Below are 17,938 nucleotides of genomic sequence, written 5' to 3' on the forward strand. Positions count from 1 at the left end.
GGATCACATCCTCCACCTTAACTCTGGCCCTAAGGATCAGACTCAAGGCAGCTTTGGTCCAGCAGTGTACAGCCAGCTAGTGTGATGTGTGCCACCCTGCTCAACCTGACTCCTGAGCAGTGAGGTACAGCAGCTGGGCTGCAGTAACTACCTTACAAAGGGACTGCAAATTTTCCACATCCAGCTGGCTCACACCCAGCCTGCCCAACACTGAGTCATGAGAAGCACATGATGGATGGTCTGCACCTGGCCACAGACCCCACCTCCTTACTTCTCAGTTCTCATGTGGCTTGTTCCTTCTTTACACCTGGATTTAGGTTGTTTTGAGAGTATCTTATTTCTGAGGGAGTATAGATAAGTTTTCCGATTTCTTAACCACAGTGAAAAAAGTGAATTTAAATGTAATTTCAGAAGCAAATGTGCAACCCATGTGTGTGGTACTCCTCTGTTAGCACAGTGACCTGTCTCTATGGCTGATGTTGACAATGGTCCATGATGGAGACTGAGAAAAGAGAAAATCCTCTTCAAATACTTTCAACTGTCTACCATTAGACATGTGTCTGAAGACAGCCATTCTTTTCACATTTAGATTCAACTTATTTATGTTTTGGTAGGGACCTACAAAACTGACAGAAAATCTGCAATATTTGAGGTGAAATAATATTCTACACTTAAAAGGAAATAGGACTAAAATGTTACATTTATCTATCCAGATTAATCTGAAAGTCCCATTACAAGCTCTACCAGACACTTCTGTACACTCTGATATTGCTTGTTCCACCTGGTCAGTCAGGTGTGTTGGGAAAAACAGTGAGGTAAGAATCAAAGTGTCTTTTCTAGCACAACATATCTTTTTATCACAAACTTTACTGTTTCATGAGACCAAGTTTGGCCACACATTTTCCAGGAACTTTTTCTCTGTTGCACTAGCCAAACTTTCATTTATTAATTGAGGCCACTCAACAAAATATTTCTTGGCTTTCAGGCTTTGGTGAGAAGCTGAATTGGGGCCAACATGTGCTGTGATCTGGGAAGAGTTTTGAAACTAGCAAGTTTTATAAATTTTGACAGCTTGCCCTTAGTGTCAGGAGCTTGTCTGCCTCCTGCAGACAAGAGGGCACGTGGGAGGCCTGTGGGAGCAGTATCACATCATTTAATTTCTCCCTGTGTAGTTTGATTCCATAAAGATATCTCTTACTTGACTAATATATGTGTTTCTTTATGGTTTAGTTAGTTTCTTCAATTCAGCTTGAAATCATAAATTGTTAGAATTTTATTTAAATATAATTTGCTTTTATTTTTAAAGCTTCAGGATTAAAGTGATGTACTTTTTAAGTGCTAAAAAAATCTTAAAATTATACGTGCTCAGAAAACTGAGCACTGAGAACTGATACTGATGAAACCTAAAGAATTATTTATTCATTTATTGCTAAATATAAATAAGCTATAAACATCCATTAATAAAAACAAAATTCATTTTACTAAAGACAGCTGGATAATATGCAGGGAAAGGCATCAGGTATCTCAGTATTACACTTTGAGTACACAGAATTTGCTAGAAATAAAAATGATGGAGCGATTTCTAAATTAAATGTTTCATTGTAGCACACCACAAGTTATACAAGTAGTTTCTGATGTGACTTTACTTCTTAGTGTCTTTGGTTACTAAAAATATCTGTCATTTATAGATGACTTATTTTAGGTCTTCCACCTTGACAGTGACAATGGTGTGATTGAACTCTCAGAAGTCTCAGAGGAAAACAGGCTGCTTTTAACATTTTCCACCACACAACTCAAATTGTTTGCAAATTTTTTGTAAGTGCTTTGAGAGAATGAGGCAAAGAAAGGAACTCAAGTTACTCCGATTACAGGAGTAGCAAAACACTGGTCCAGTAAATAGGACACCAAGTTATGATGTTTTAAAAACGTATTTGGTTCAGCTGAACCATAGATATTCTGGTCATAGCATGCTGGCTCTTATCCCTAAATAGGAGAGAAGGAGTTCACCACAAATGGTGCCACAAGATGGCTTTACTGCACTAATGGGTAGAATTAAAAAACAAAACAAAAAACCAAACAAACAACCCAAACAAAGAAAACAACAACAAACACAAAAACCCCCAACTCTAAGCATAAATTATGTTCCTGTAAACTTTTATGTTGAAAAGATTTGAAAGAATCAAGAATTTGAAAAGAACTAAGCAAGAATCTGAGAAGAATCAAGGAAGAAAATGACCATATAGAAATGGTGTATCCAATCACTCTGCTTAAAAAAGAACTTCCTGATATAACAAAGAATCTTAAGGTTTGTTTCAAGCATCACATATTAACATAACATTTTTTTTTATGGAGAATCCAGAATATTTAAGTAATGTGTGTAAAGGGTAAGAAAATGCATAATAGATTGGGTAGAATAGAAAAAGCATAATAGATTAGAATGAAGCACATGATTGGGAAAAACCAACAAGGACTCACCAAGGACAAATTTTACTTGACAAATGGCAGTGACTATGTAACCTGCTCAGTTGAGCTGTGGCAAGTGGTGGTCACTGTCTACCTGGATTTCTCCAAGGCCTTTGATACGGTTTCCTCCTGGAGAAACCAGTGTGTTATGGCATATACAAGCAGTCCACCAGTGGGTGGGGAACTGACTGACAGGCTGCACTCAGAGAGAAGTGGCAAATAGCTCCTTCTCCAACTGGAGGTCAGCCACATGTGGAGCCCCCCAGGAATCAATATTGGGACCAACATTGTTTAATATCTTAATAAGGGATCTGGATGATGGGATCAAGTGTATCCTGAGGAAGTTTACTGATGATATCAGAGTGGGAAAGTGGATGCTTTGGAAGAGCCACCCTGCAGGAAGACCCATGCTAGGGTGGGCTAAGAACCTTATGAAGTTCAACAAGAACAAGTGTCAGGTCTTGCACTTGGGAAAACATAGTCCAGGGGTGTAGCACAGGGTGGGATCTACCCATCTGGGGAGCAGCTCTGTGGCAAAGGACCTGGAGGTCCAGGTGGACAGCAAGCTCAGTATGAGTGAACAGAGTTCTTCTGCTACTGTGGCAAAGAAAGTCAACGGGATGTAGAGTTGCATCAACAAGGGCACCGCCAGCAGACATAAAGAAGTTTTTATCCCACTCTTCTCAGCACTTGTCAGGCCACAGCTGACAAGTCCCCACTATGCGAAAAAGATGTGGACAGGCTGGAGAGGATCCAGAGAAGGGCCACAAAGATGATCAGATTGGGAAGCAGGCTATAACAGGAAAGGCTGAGAGAAATGGGTTTGTCGAGCCTTGAGAAAAGAATGCTTAGGGGAGACCTTTTCGCCATGTCCCAGTATTTAAAGGGTGACTACAAAGTAGACAGAGACTGACTCCCTTTTTACAGGGAGTCACATGGAAAAGACAAGGGGTATTGGGTACAAGCTAATCCTGGAGAGATTCTGACTAGATGCAAGAAGAAAGATTTTCATAATGACCCCAGTTAGCCATTGTAAAGTTAATAGTATCCCCTTAAAAATGGTGTATTCCCTAAAACCGGACACTTTTAAGATTCAGCTGGACAGGTTGCTGTGCCATCTTGTCCAGACCATGGAGCATGGTTTTGCCCAGAAAGGTTTAATCAGATGATCCTTGAGATCCCTTCTGACCTGGTATTCTATGATTCTGTGAACCATTTTTTTAATACAAATGCTACTAACTAAAAAAAGACCTGCTCCTTCCTCTGCGCTCGTAGACAGGATGTAGGCAACTGAATCCACTGTAATACTTCAGAAAATCAGATTTCAACAAGTGAAGTGTTAGAGATGCTCCCCCTCCCTCCTGCACTATTACAGATGCCATTTATGTTCTACAGCACTAACTGATATTCTGATGAAGACCCTGGGTCAAATTAATCTGTCTCACTGGGGTAATTTAATTGTAGTCACTCTAGGAATATATCTGTATGTAAATAGGAAGAGGATCTAACTCTTTATACTTGTTTTACAATATTATTTTTATCTTACCTCCCTTATTTAAACTTCAAGCATCACTCCAGGCCTAAAAAAGACAGTTTTCACTTTACAGATGTGGTCGGGAATCTGGTTCATTATCAATGCTATTAACACTTGCCAAGCAAACTAAAAAACCACCATGATGCTTCAAAGAGTAACTTTGAATTCTTTTGTACCAGAAAGGAAGACTGAATTGTGATCCCACATTTGAACTTGAAGAAATGATTTTAGAGTCCAAACCTCTCCATAAAAAGAAAAAGCGACTTGCCAAAAACAAATCCAAAGATGGAGCTAAGGAAACCTGCCCACTGGTAAGCTGGGGACTGTAACTGCAGTCTTTAATAAGCAAACTCAGTTAAGTTCAGTTTTATTACCTCTGAAAATTGACTGAAAATGACCTCTGAAAATGACTCTGTCATTTTACTTATATTACAAGCCATCTCCAAAGCAAAACAAAAGCGACCATTTATTTTAGTCAAATAGTAACATGTTAAGTTATGATTATTTTTAAGATTGTGATAGATGCTCACTTAAAGTATGAAAAAGTGTTGCCAGTTGCAAATGCACTTCACACACATCGACAAATAGATACAAGGAATATTTATTCACTGCTAGTACCAAAAATGAAAACTATGCAGTGAAAAAGCTTGTTATTTATAGATGTGTTAAAGCTGTCTCTTCCAGTCTTGACTAACGTGTCCAATGTAGAAAGACACATTGTATGAACAGTCTAAAGTACTGAGAAGATTAATAATAATTTCCAGACTTAAATTTTCATTTCATTGAGGTTTTATGAATTATGTTGGTACTCCTAATGATTTTGAATGCTCATGCAAGCTGTTCTTCCTAGAGCTATCAAATGTAAAAATTCTCAGGAATTCTTTGTGGGGAACTTCTTCCAAAAGAATGAAAGATTGATTGTGCTATCACAGCCCAATTTGATGAGTCTTTGAAACGCATCTTGATAGTATTCATTCATAAGCATTTTTGTTTAGTGTCGTTTCTGTTGTTGTGATTTTTGTCTATGATTCCCCATCTTTTTTAATCAACCTATTCATGCTGTTTTTTAAAGAATGTACACCTGCAGCAGTGCTTGGAAACCGTTAGAAAAGAATTCATCATATTCAACAGAGAGAAGTAAGTGCATTTTTTAATGCCTCTTTAGCATTCAGTACTAAAATCAAATTGAGAACTATTTTTTTTTCACCCAGTGTAAGAGAAAGTGATTAATGATCACAGCAGCAGAGCCTAAAAGACTGGATTTCCATTGATTTCTTCCTCTTACAGTCTCTGGTGTGATGGTTTTGTAGTTCTTCCATCTCTGAAAGCAAGTAGAAGACGTTGTGATTAAAGTATGTTGGAAATATACAGTAAATGTTACTGACACTCCCCAGAGAAACTGTCAGCAATTAAGCAAAGGAATACAATGTAAGGGGCTGCTTTTTCACATCTCAAACAAAACCAAGGGAAGTTGTTACTCATGAAATTTTAATGATATAAGCCGCAGTGTTCCGACTTGGAGACACTGTTCATAATTTCCCACCATACAAAAAGTGCAATTCAACATTGGCTGTTTCAACAAAGCTAAATATTAACACTGTATCAGAAATGAAGCAAGAACTTATGATTTAAGAGTCAGCCAGAATTGATAGAAGTGCAAGTCTGATTCCCAAGGATGTCAGTAATCTTCCTGGTCAATTAATACACTGCATTTCTCATCGTTTACTGCATTTGAGTTGCAGCCATTATGGGCCCCTTTGTATTAACAGATGCAGGTCATAACAGGGGAGTGGTTTGTGTCTTTGGTCAAATTATTGTATTTCATTCAAGTATATTCTGTGGTTTTATTTGACCTAATTGTATATGCAAGCTTTTCTAATGGAGTTGTGAAACGTTAGAAATTAATTAAAAAGTTGTGACTATCTTACTTAGTGCTTACAATGCAGGTAATTACTGCTTCTGTAATTAAAATTAGGAAAGGGATTGTCAACTTTGCACAGTTCACACAATATCATGAGGGAAATGATGCCATGAAATCCCCTTTTTCCTGTTACAATCTGTGGGACATGTCTGTGCCCTATACTGACTGCTCACAGAAACTACAGTGAGGACTTACAAAGAAAAGGAAGGTCCAACAGATTTTTCATGTTATTTTGCATAATCTCTAACACAAGAAAGCCATATGTTTATATAAGAGCCATAAACAAGAGAAGCCAGACCAAGTCAGCCTACAGAAGGCTTTGAGAAAGGTCTTGGTGGACTCCTCTGAATCAGTTTTGGTATCAGAGAACTAGTGAATGATTCAGCTTTGTAGATTAACTCACAAAAATCAAAATTATTAGGATCATAATAACAAGATTAGAAAAAAAATTACATTGATAAATCAATTTAATGAGTTTCCAAGAAGTTGTTCGTACAACTAGTTCATTTCCAGATATTAGTCTCACACCTACTAGAGTCATATATCAAGAAAATCCAATATGCAGAAAATTTTGAAAACTAAAACACCAGATTTTGTAAAACACTTTCAAAATCTCAGTGTGTGTGTTCACTAGCACTGAACAATTTCTCTTGTCATAATTTTACTGTGCTCTTCTTAAACCTTTTTTACATAGGAATTTTTTTAATTTGTTTCGTATTGCACAACTACAGTAACAACACAAGCTATAAAGAATTCTGACAAGCTGATGAGAGATCAAGGAGAAGTTTAAATGGAGTACAAGTAAAATGAAAACAAAAGATAAACCACATGCATCTCTTCCAGAAAAACACATGTTTTGGTCATTGCTTAATTAGCTTTGACAAGGTAAAGGAAAAATATTTGGTTTAGACCTACAACAGATCCTGCATTGTCTAAAGCTAGATCACAATCATTTCTTGTTTAAATTGTATTAGAGCTTAAGAAGGACATGGAGAGACTTCTGTAATACTTTTCAAAGACAAAAATGTTAATAAGGGGTGAAGTGGAGTTCAAATGTTTGAAGTGCAAAGTGAATTCAAGTTAATGGGAACAAAGAGCAATGACAGGCACAGATTTCATCATACCAGTGAGAAGAAGCTACAGAGTATACACCAGAGTAATTCATGGTGGGTTTCCTTAACCTTTATATGCCCTCGAGACTGTATGTAGAGGCTGAGGCTGTGCTTACATGGATTTCCAAAGCCATACAGCCCATCAAGTTCTTAGGAACAGCTGCAGATGCTGAAAGACATGAACTGTTCCTAAAAACACAATACCTATTAGTATGTGATTGTGTCATTTGGTGAAGTGTCAGTCTCAAGCAGGGCTTTAAATCAGTCTCAGATTAAGGCAGCCAGAAGTTTTAATACTCCTCCATGTTATTCTAAATAGAGCTGAATTGCTTTTGGTCCAACTGTTGGAAATATCTGCATATTTTCTTAGATATTCATTATATTCAGCTACAAAAATCTACATTTTGTTGTGATTTAAGGCTTCTGATCAGCTTGCTTCAGTGTCACAGAACACTACATAAATCCTAAAAAGGGTAAATCAAAAAATTAGCATGTCTTTCAAGGGAAAAGATGAGATTCCTCAAACTAAAAGTATTCAAGGAAAAAATTGAAACATAAAGTCAGGTAGTAATATGTAATTAGGTTATGTTATGTTCATCCCAGTTCCACATCATCTTGCAATCCAATACTTGTAAAATATCTGCTATGAAAAGCAGAATCTGTTTTTATTGAAAGCCTTGCTGATGCTTCTAGGCTGTGCCTCTTTTCCACTATATGTCTTTCATCCTGCAACACACACTGCAAGTCTTGCAATATGTCATACTTACTCTCTTGCCAAGACAATCAGGAGACTCTCAGGAACTCTTAGATTGCAGACAAGAGGGAGGGGAGGTAGAGAAAAGGCTTACTAGAATAAAAAGAATTTAGACATACTTGAAGAGACAGAATGAAGTAACTTAATAGTTTCACTTACTGATAATAAAGACAGAATATGAATTTTCATTTTTCTATTGCTTTCTGCATTTAAGAATAGCAGCATTCAGTAAACATACTTTCTTGGTAAGTCTCATGTTGACCCTGAATGCAGTTTATTTGGCTGGACTATATTTTAACTATGTAGCTGATATCTATGATTTTGACAGTTATGAGATAGGATGAAAGATCTGAAGAATTAAAAAGAAGTAGGATGTTATATATAGTTACACACTGCAGAATAATAGAGCAAGTGTGTATTATTAAAATAGGACTTTGAAAAGGAGGACCAGGAGCCATAATATTAGCTGTTTTCCTTATATATCGGATTTAACTGTGCAGGGCTTCCTGGACAAAATCATGTAGTCAGTGATTATCAGCCATGAATCACATGGCATCTTCTGTTGCTACTATTCAGAATTCTCTGGGGAGATTAGGAGAAAAGGAGGGAAGACCATCTATTCCCAGTTTCTCTGTAAAAAAGCCAGAAAACAACTCTATCAAACAAAGAAGTTCCCAGAAGATGAAACAAACCCATTTTCCTAAGATTTGCATAACTGCAAAGGACTGTCCTGTGTACTAAAACTGGCAGTTATAGAAGAGATGTCCAGATCTGTGCTTCAGTTTAGCTAGGCATATTTTCATTATTATTAATCCTATAAAACAGTCTGGGAAATTTGTGAAATCTGAAGGAAATATTGCTTTTATGTCTGAAAAATGACCACTGAGTGTTCCAGAGTCTTTATGTGATCGTCATCAGCAGTTGTTCTGATGATACATCATTTCTTCTGAAAATACTCCATGTAAAATGGTTAAACTCTCCTGAACTTTAAACCTGCATCTTCATTTGTGCAGGAAAACACTAAACATCTAGAATTAAATCCCTTACAGTGTAAGCAGATTTTATCTTGACTGTATTTTTCTAGTGCTTCAGGTACCAGAGTGGCTGAAGTGTTCTTAGATGGAAGACTTAATTCTTACTAATGTCAATATTTCAGTGGATGTGAACTACAAAGTAAAATACACATGTGTGTGTGTGTGTGTGTTTTGATATGACATGGGGATATGGCATCTGTCCATAGTGACATTATCTCCCAGTACCTTTAAGAAAAAGGTACACACTGTCTTGATCCAAAGTAAAATAACGTAAGAAAATCCTTTTGTGGTACAGGAAATGTTTTCTATTCTTCTTAAAATGTCAGTGAAATATCTTAGTTTTGAACACATAAACTAAATAAACTGTGATACAGAAGTGGTCACACACTGTTTTTTCTGGAAAATATGATCTGAAGTAGATCTGAAGGTATCTGTTTGGCTCCCTTTGCTGACAAATGAACTCTTTTTTGGTTTTAAATCTATTTCTGCAAATAGATGTTTCATTATATCTAGAAATGCAGCACCAAACATTCTGCAGTATCTGAATGTATATTCCTATAGACTTACCAGCAGTTTTTGAAGAACTTGATCTCATTTAGAAGATGTAGGCTACATTTTCAATTTTTTTTTTAAAGGGGAAAAGATTGTACAGATAAAGCCACACTGTTCACAGATTTATTAAAAAGCTGAGCACAGATTATTTTGCTGTTATCACTAAGCAGATTTCACGTACAACTACATTTATTTATGAATGTCCAAAACCTGAATTAAGCAGAAATTAAGAAATAGACTTAGTATTTGCTTGTAGTAGAATATCTTTGTGGTTCTTGAGCCTCTTCTCCTTGAAAGATGTCTTTAGGATTAAAGATGTGAGAAAACTAAGAATGGAGAAGAAAACACAGGAAATATTGGCTCCTTAGGCAGAATAATCCTTCAGTTAGATGCTTCATAAACTTAATCAAAATTATCAGTCAGTTAAAGAAAATCAAACCTTTTACTGAGTAGAATACATATTTCACATATCCAATGTACATGAAAATAGGTTACAATTCTGCCAAACTATTTTAATAAATGCAATGAACCGATTAGAAAAATATCCATGTTTTTAACAATTCCAGTGAAAACTTTCAAAACACTGCTAATGATTTTGAAGTTGGAGTTTTTTTACTTAATACTAGTATGCTGCAATAGCATTGTTATGATATTCATCTGCCTAGTCCCTACTGATATGAACAAGCTTGCCTCTTTCCTAAGCTGCGGGTATACCTTATTCCTCTTCACAGTGTTTGTTCAATGCCACCATACTAAACACAATCTGCCACAAATTGAAGCAGTTAATTGGCTGCTACACATTGCTCTCTCTTTTCCTACTATCATTCCTACTGTTTGGCCATGCTTAGTTGTCTCCTAAATGGTACTGAAGAGCTCTAGGTGAACAGAAAGCTCTTTGTTCCCAGAATAAACAGCAAAAGTGGAGGGAGGGAGAGATATTAAGATGCTTCAAATCACATTGTCTGATTTTGTCCATATCATAGGTGAAAAGCTTACTTAATATTCCCTGCATTTTTTACAAGATCAAGTTTATTATCTCTCCCTTTTTCATTCTTTTTCTTTCCTTTCAATTGTCTTTTCAGATTCAAATCCAGGTTCCCTGAGTGCTCTCTTTCCTTTTAGTTTGATTGAAATTGAATATTCATAATGATTTGCAGTATACCTCATTGAATGTACTTTTCTTAATAGATATTTTATTTCACTTAGTGTCTCTGGGGATATTTATATTATTATAATCCTCCTAATATCTGAATGCTTTTTGCATGAGGCTCCTGTACAATTTTTCATTTATTGCTACTTCTGCTGACCTTAATTCAGTGTAAAACCATCTCTTTGTGAGCATTTCAAGTGGTTGCACCTCTCTTCACTGACCCTTTCTTGCCCCTTTTGTAATGGATATGTCTGCTTTTGGAGATTGCTTTTGCAATCTTACCTAATCAGAAAGATGCCTTTCTGAACGTGATTGAACCTGGTTTGGATTTGGGCGGTAATAACTAAGTGCTACTTGCTCACACAAGCCCTTTCATGTCTACCTTTGATTCCCACTCATTATTACTGGCTTAGAATTACCAGTCTAAATGTCACTCTCTTCTTAGTGAGCCAAGCTGCCTGAATGTGTGAGCACAGCAAGTCTAAGCTGGTAATTTTGCTATAGGTATACCTTTAAATTCACTCTTTTTTTGAGAAAAGAGGGGTCATACAAAAGGCGTTTTTTCAATAACATGTTCCCTTCACAGTTTCATGGAGGGGGTAAAAAAAAACCAAAAAACAAAAAAGGCTGAGCATCTGGAACCTCATTTTCAACATCTTCCAGGAAAAATGGCCGAAGTTTTCCCAAGCAAGTAAGGATACCATTGTAATGGCACTTCACCAAATGGGCATCTAACTTTGGGAATGAAAGTTTCCATTTGCCGTTGCAAATTTCAGAGCATTCCCCATGCTGGAATATGGTCCTGGAAGGATCAGGATAACAGATGCAGATCCTCAGCACTGGAGGCCAGCTATTAGTTTCTATTCACAGAAAACTGAACAGAAATACACCCCATAAAAACTAATTAGAAGTCAATTTATAGGCAGAGAAAAGATAAATCTTCATTTATACATCTCAGACATTGGAGAGGAACCAAAACTGCATAATTCCGAGTACCATATATTTTATTTTTTAAACAGGTTACATGGGACAAATCCTATCTATGATGAATAAAGGCTGCATAACAGGTCATGATTGTTCCATTGCCATAGGGGATTACTTTCATGATTTCTCTTCACCTCACTTCATGTCCTGCACTAGCATAAATTCTCACTTGTTATGAGTCTCTGTAAATTAAGAATGAGTCATGAAGACTGAACTCCTATTGCTGTTTTAAGAAAGCATTTTGGGGGCAGTTGCTGAAGCAATGCAGAAACAAACCAGTAATGAGATAACATTATTATTGCCAGTCACTCTGATGTCTGTATATCTGTTGAATATATTCATAAATGAGTTGGAATGGAAGGTGAATGGTGACAAAGTTCGCTTATGACACCACAGTAGTCAAAACTGAATCTGTCAGCAAAGAGCTGCAGTAGATAATGATAACCATGGTTCTGAGTTGCAGGGTAAGATAATGGCAGCTGAAATTCAGTACTGATATATGCAAATACATTAGGAAAAAATAATCTAAACTTTAGAACAACAGACTCAAAATTAGCTTCAGTTATGAAGGACAGAGAGTTTGAAAAGACTGTGGATAGCAAAATGCTTAGTGGAAGACAAAAAGGTGTTGATACGTTAAAAGCTGCAAAAACTGCAAAAAGAGCTACAATGATGGATGTCATTGTGTGGATACAAGTATATGTTCATATACATACACCTGCATCTTCCATTCTGTGTACAGTTCTGCTTCCTTATCTCAAAAAAGTTACAGAGAAATTAGAATGGTTGCAAGAAAAACAGAATTGGCCAGGGGTGTGACATGGGTCATGTTGAAGGATTTAATAGACTTGAACTAATTAAAACTCATAAAAGAGACAACTGAAAAGACAGAAACTGGCTAAATAATAACATGTTATGAAATTTATTCATAAGAGGACTAAGCAATGATTATGCACTCTTTCTGGTAATGCTGCAGGTTTAAAAGAAAACAAATTATGATTTTTTTTGTGCAATGCAGCATTGCCAGTTGGTACTTTGGATGCTAAACATACAAAAATATTCAGAAAAGGATTAGAGAAATTCACAAGAAAAAAATCCATCAAGGTCCATGAGATGTGAGACTTCTGATTGCACTCATTGGTTTGGGAAGTCTGAAATTCGGAAGTGAGTGGGGTATGCCACAGCAGACATTTGTCTCCATTTGGCTTGTTCTTCGACAGCATGCACTTGTGTCTGAAATGGGCCACCGTGAGGGATGGGAGTGTCTCTTATGTGGAATGGCTGGGTATGTGTGTTCATTGTTTCTCACTGCTTACAAGGTCTCCATTTTCATATAGAGTCTTCATAATAGCACAAGGGTTGCACAGTAAAATGTATATATATATATGTGTGTGTGTGTGTGTATGTGTATGCATATATGCAGTATGTGTATATATCCTTTTGGAAATAGGAAAAGAAAGTCAGACTTAGCAGTAAGAGACTTAGCTAAGACTCAGATTGCTGTGCTTCAGGGCACAGCCCCAATTCCCTGGGAAGACCTCCCATGTGGAGGTAATTTTCCTGCACCCCACCTGGGGCACAATACATATTCCTTTCGTGGATGCACCTTAGTGACTAGCCTAGGTGACTTGTTCAATAGAGTGGCTCCCTAGAGTGGTTTCTAGGGATCTCTGTATTAGGCCTGTGTTACCCACCTTTCCCATGCATTGTGTAGGGAGGTTTGATGATTAACTACAGGCTGAAAATTATGCTGTGCAATCACAACTCCCAGGTCAGTCTGCTTTTGGGGGGTCCACCCTTCAGGGAATGAAAGAGCTGCACGGTTAACCAGACTTCTTGTGAATCTAAGTTCTGGACTTGGGCAGAGAAATCTTGCATAAGAAATAGATGGAGAGAGATGAGTCCACAGAGAGGTGAGTGCAGGCTGTGATTGTTCCCTGGCAACTCACAGGCTCTAATTCCTGGAAGTCTGGTACTTTGAGAAGGGTAGGGCTGAACCTGCCTACTCCCAGATGCATATTCTAGTCTGAGAATATTTACTGTCACGTCCCAATAATTAGGCAGACCCAGACTGGCTTTTGTAGTGGGTTTACCCTGGATGGATGCCAAGTGCCCACCAAAGCCATTCTATCACTGCCCTCCTCAGCTGGGCAGGGGAAAGAAAATATAACAGAAGGCTCATGGGTCGAGATAAGGACAGGGAGAGATCACTTGCCAGTTACCATCATAGGCAAAACAGACTCAGCTTGGGGAAAATTAATTTGATTTATTGCCAATAAAAAACAGAGTAGGATACTGAGAAATAAACCCCAAATCTTAAAAACACCTTCCCCTCATCCCTCTCTTCTTCCTGGGCTCAGCTTCTTTCCCAAATACTCTGCCTTCTCCATGACAGAGGCACAGGAGGACGAGGAATACAGTCAGCTCATCACTCATTGTCTCTGCTGCTCCTTCCTCCTCACATCTTCCCCTGTTCCAGTGCAGGCTTCCTCACAAGTACTGCAGTTCTTCATGAACTGCTCCAGGGTGGGTGCCTTCCATGGGGTGCAGTCCTTCAGGAACAGGCTGCTCCAGCCACAGTCCTCCATGGGGTCAAAAGTCCTGCCAGCAAACCTGCTCCAGCACGGGTTCTGTCTCTGTGGGTCCACAGGTCCTGCCAGGACCTGGACAAGTAGATCTCTGCTCCACCCTGGACCTCCAAAGGCTGCAGGGGAGCAGCTGCCTCACCATGGCCTGCACTATGGGCTGCAGGGGCATCTCTGCTCCGGCACCTGGAGCACCTCCTCCCCATCCTTCTGTACTGACTGACCTCGGTGTCTGCAGGGCTGTTTCTCTCACATATTCTCACTCCTCTCTTCAGCTGTGACTTCCCCCCCCTCCTTCTTAACTCTATTATAGCAGAGGTGCTACCACAGTTGCTGTTGGGCTCAGCCTTGGCCAGAGATGGGTCCATCTTAGAGCTGGCTGGTGTTGGCTCTGTCAGACATGGGGAAATCTTCTGGCTGCTTCTCACAGAAGCCACTCCTGTAGTATCCCACTACCAAAACCCTGCCACACAAACCCAATACAGCTTTCCACATACCTTAACTCTTAAAGCATTGACTGTATGGCCCCCATGGAGCTGCAGTTTCAGTTAGAGGTCCCACATAAAGGAAATTGCTGCTGCTGCACAAATAGGTTGTCACAATTTTTTCCTCAGTCACCTCTAAACCAGGATCCTCTTCTCAGTACCAGAGAAGAGGCATGAAAAGCAAAGAGAAGAAATGAGGTGGCATTGAATGGCCACATCTCAGTGATGGCTGGCTGCCCTTCTGTCCAGTCTTGCTTTACTGTGGCAATCTGTCACACCAGTTCACTGCCACAGAGCTGCAAACAAGCACATCAGCATCACTGCACAGGCATCAGACATTTCACAGTCATCACATTATTTGACTTTAAATTCTCAGTCCATTAGTAAAATTATGGTTGTTGCTGTGATCTACTGTCTGTTCACTCCAGGCCTCTTCACTCCAGCTCCTTTGTAAAATCTTCCTGCCCTGAGGTCCAGTGTCTCCGTGGGGATGTCAGTGGCCGAGAATATAGTTCCAGTAACAGATGTAACTCTAGATGCAGAAGAATTGTCCTTCTCCCCAAATATTTCATTTAGACTTGACTCAAAGGATCACTTTACCTTGAAACTTTCACCAGAAGAATAAAGGAAGTGAGTATTTCAAAGCAACTCCTGTAATCTCTCCATCTGCTGACAGCTGAAGAAAAGGCTGAGCCTACATCCTGCAGGACACACACCAAAGGCAGGTTAGGAAATTAATCTCTGTCCTGAGAATGAGTTCTGGCCCACACTGCTGAGAAATATCCTTATTTGTGGGCAGGTGTCTATAGTTTTAAAACTCGATTTTGGCTAAATAGAAAGAAAATTTTCTCTCTGTGGTCCCAAGAGGTCTCATAACCAGTATATTATTGGAAAATTTCATAAATGCTTTCCTGTTCCTTCTACATGTAGATCTACAAACATATCTAAACTAGAAAAAACAGTTCACATTTTAAAATCTGGCTGAAGAAGACAGATATTGCTTAGGATGCACCTGGTCTTGAACAGACAATAGCCCACATCTAATAGATATGTATTTTACCAGTCCAAAAATTGCTTTAATATTAGTGTTAATCAGTTGGTTTAGTTGCATTTCCTTAAACAACTGCACATCATTTGATTCTTCATTTATTTACTTCATGTCTTCACTCTTATTTTACTTTATCAAATCCCAGGGCAAACCTGAGATCTAAAGACATTGCAGATCAATGTACTACAGCATCCAGTACAAAATTTGTCACTTGACTTCCACATACTAGTACTTCACATGTCACTCACGCTGTATGTGCACCTGAACCCATTAAGTTTGATTATAAATTGCTGGTTGATAGAAAATTATATTCACAGGCATTTGCTGAGTGTAATTACTCAGCAGGAACCATCAACTTGAATCAATTACCCATATTCTAAGCGTATTTCCCCAAAGATTTTTGGAAACGGTGGGAGTAAATGCCATGAGTGTCAGTGGTACAAGAAGACATCTGTGCTACACGGGGATACTTCCCCCAGAATTTTAGTTTTCACATTCAGTTGTGATAAAGCATAACTTTTAATCTGAGAGTAATTTAAATTTAAATGGAGTTAAAATAGAGCTATTTGAATGATTACTTGGTAATCTACTGAGCTATCAAAACACGTATGTCACAGTGTATTAGGAAAACAGACCTGAGATTATGACTGTTTCTATCAGAGCAGTCAGTACCAAGAGAACGTGTCTGAGGTCAAAGACAGATTGAGTCAAATATTGGTTAGACACAAAACAACTCCTACCCCACAGGCTGCACACAAGATTTTTCAAAGGTATCTGAAATAAATGAGAATTTGATGACAAAGTATTTTTCAAGATATAGCCCAAGTCATGCAGAAAAACCATTGCTGGCAGAACCAGAGCCTGAATACGCTACAGGCACGTCTGCGTGGATGAACAGGCAATTGCACCCCTGTTTCATCAGTGATTTCATTACCCAGCTTTGGCAGTGTTTATCAGCATGTGCTGTGTTACAGACTGATGGGACCATTCAATTTCTTCATGCCTCAACAGTGTGGGTGCAAATTAACTCTAATCCAGAAGCAAATTGGTTCTGCTAAGCAGTGCATTGAGTGGTGAGCTGGTACAGCTGCTAGACAAGGCAGAGCCTTGAATCTGTTTCAGAAAGGAAAGGTATCTCTGTTTTTATAGAGATCTAGAAATGCAACAAGCCTGCAACCCTTTAACCTAATCTATTTAAAACTAATTTATTTAGTTTAAGCTCCTTTAGTGGTCAGTGAGGAGAGACTTGTATCTCCCAAGGTTGATCTGTGACACATATATTAGATAACTTAGACCAGAATTAATCTATGTTATTGACTCTATTTACCCTGTAGAGAGAGCCTGAACTAATCTTTCAGTTGTCTACAGTTAGCTGGCATAAAATCCATCCCACAGTTGTGGGCTCAGTTAATTTCTAAATGCCAGTTAAACAGGCACAGGTGCTCTATGTTCTGCCCGCTCTCTCCGTGTCAGGTAATCCAGGGCATCTCATGTGGCACCAACCACCACTTGGGAGGCAGCTGCATTTGACTGTATGCACCTAGCCATGGGGGCAGGAGGGCAAGAACAGGCAAGATATAGGTGTAAATATTTTCAAGGAAGTGCTAAAGACTCAAGACATCCACTCTTGGTTGTGGTAAGATGGAGTTACTACTTGGACCCTGGTGTCCAAAATACATACCTACTGTAACACAGCAACGGGGGAGCACTGTGTTTCATTTAAAGATGCTTTGCACATATTGGTTCTGTACACAAACTCCAGAGCAAGGGGAAATTATCTGAGTTTACAGCCTTTAATTTTCACTTTGAAGTTGTGTGACTCAGCTCTGATGTTGCTGAGTGATGAGTGTTGTCTCTGCTTCAGCCGCTCCTTAAATCTCACCTGGTTTGCCTCAAGCTTCCTTTGGCACAGAGCAAGATTGTGCCTTCCTTGTTTACTCAGAAATGCTTAGAAAATTCATACACTTTTCGGTGATTTCTGTTTCCCTGAAAAGTATTCTGAGATCACTCTGTGCAGAGGCTAAAGAAAAGAAAAGCCCACTATTAACTCTGTCGTGCTTATTGCTCCTCTGCTAGGTGTAAAGAGGAATTTTTAATAAAAAAAAAGAGCATTAGCTATATACTGCTGTCTTCTGAGATAGTTTTAATTAGCTATATAATTACTTAGTTTAATTAATTAAATCTCCGCAGTTAGGATTCTTTTGAATGCTTCCTCATTTTTAAGGTGTTTAATTCTTTCCTTCATTTCTAATATTTCTTTTTTTTCTTATCCTGTATTTTTTTTCTGTTTTTTAATGGCAGAATACAGGCAGTCTT

At 38.4% G+C, this 17,938-nt stretch overlaps 1 protein-coding gene across 2 annotated transcripts in view; it reads left to right on the plus strand.

Moving 5' to 3' along the window:
• The window catches only part of STK32B (serine/threonine kinase 32B), a 176,900-nt gene that overhangs the window by 148,386 nt on the left and 10,576 nt on the right, over positions 1–17,938 (plus strand). The window contains exons 10-11 of one of the 2 annotated variants that reach the window (XM_017824497.1): positions 4,177–4,308; positions 5,070–5,134. In XM_017824497.1, coding sequence (XP_017679986.1) covers positions 4,177–4,308; positions 5,070–5,134 — 197 coding nt within the window. The remainder of the gene's footprint in view (positions 1–4,176; positions 4,309–5,069; positions 5,135–17,938) is intronic. The other variant, XM_017824498.1, reaches the window with a different exon arrangement.

The sequence above is a fragment of the Lepidothrix coronata genome, unplaced genomic scaffold (assembly GCF_001604755.1).
Source record: "Lepidothrix coronata isolate B3197 unplaced genomic scaffold, Lepidothrix_coronata-1.0 Scaffold111, whole genome shotgun sequence".
NCBI classification, from domain to species: Eukaryota; Metazoa; Chordata; class Aves; order Passeriformes; family Pipridae; genus Lepidothrix; species Lepidothrix coronata.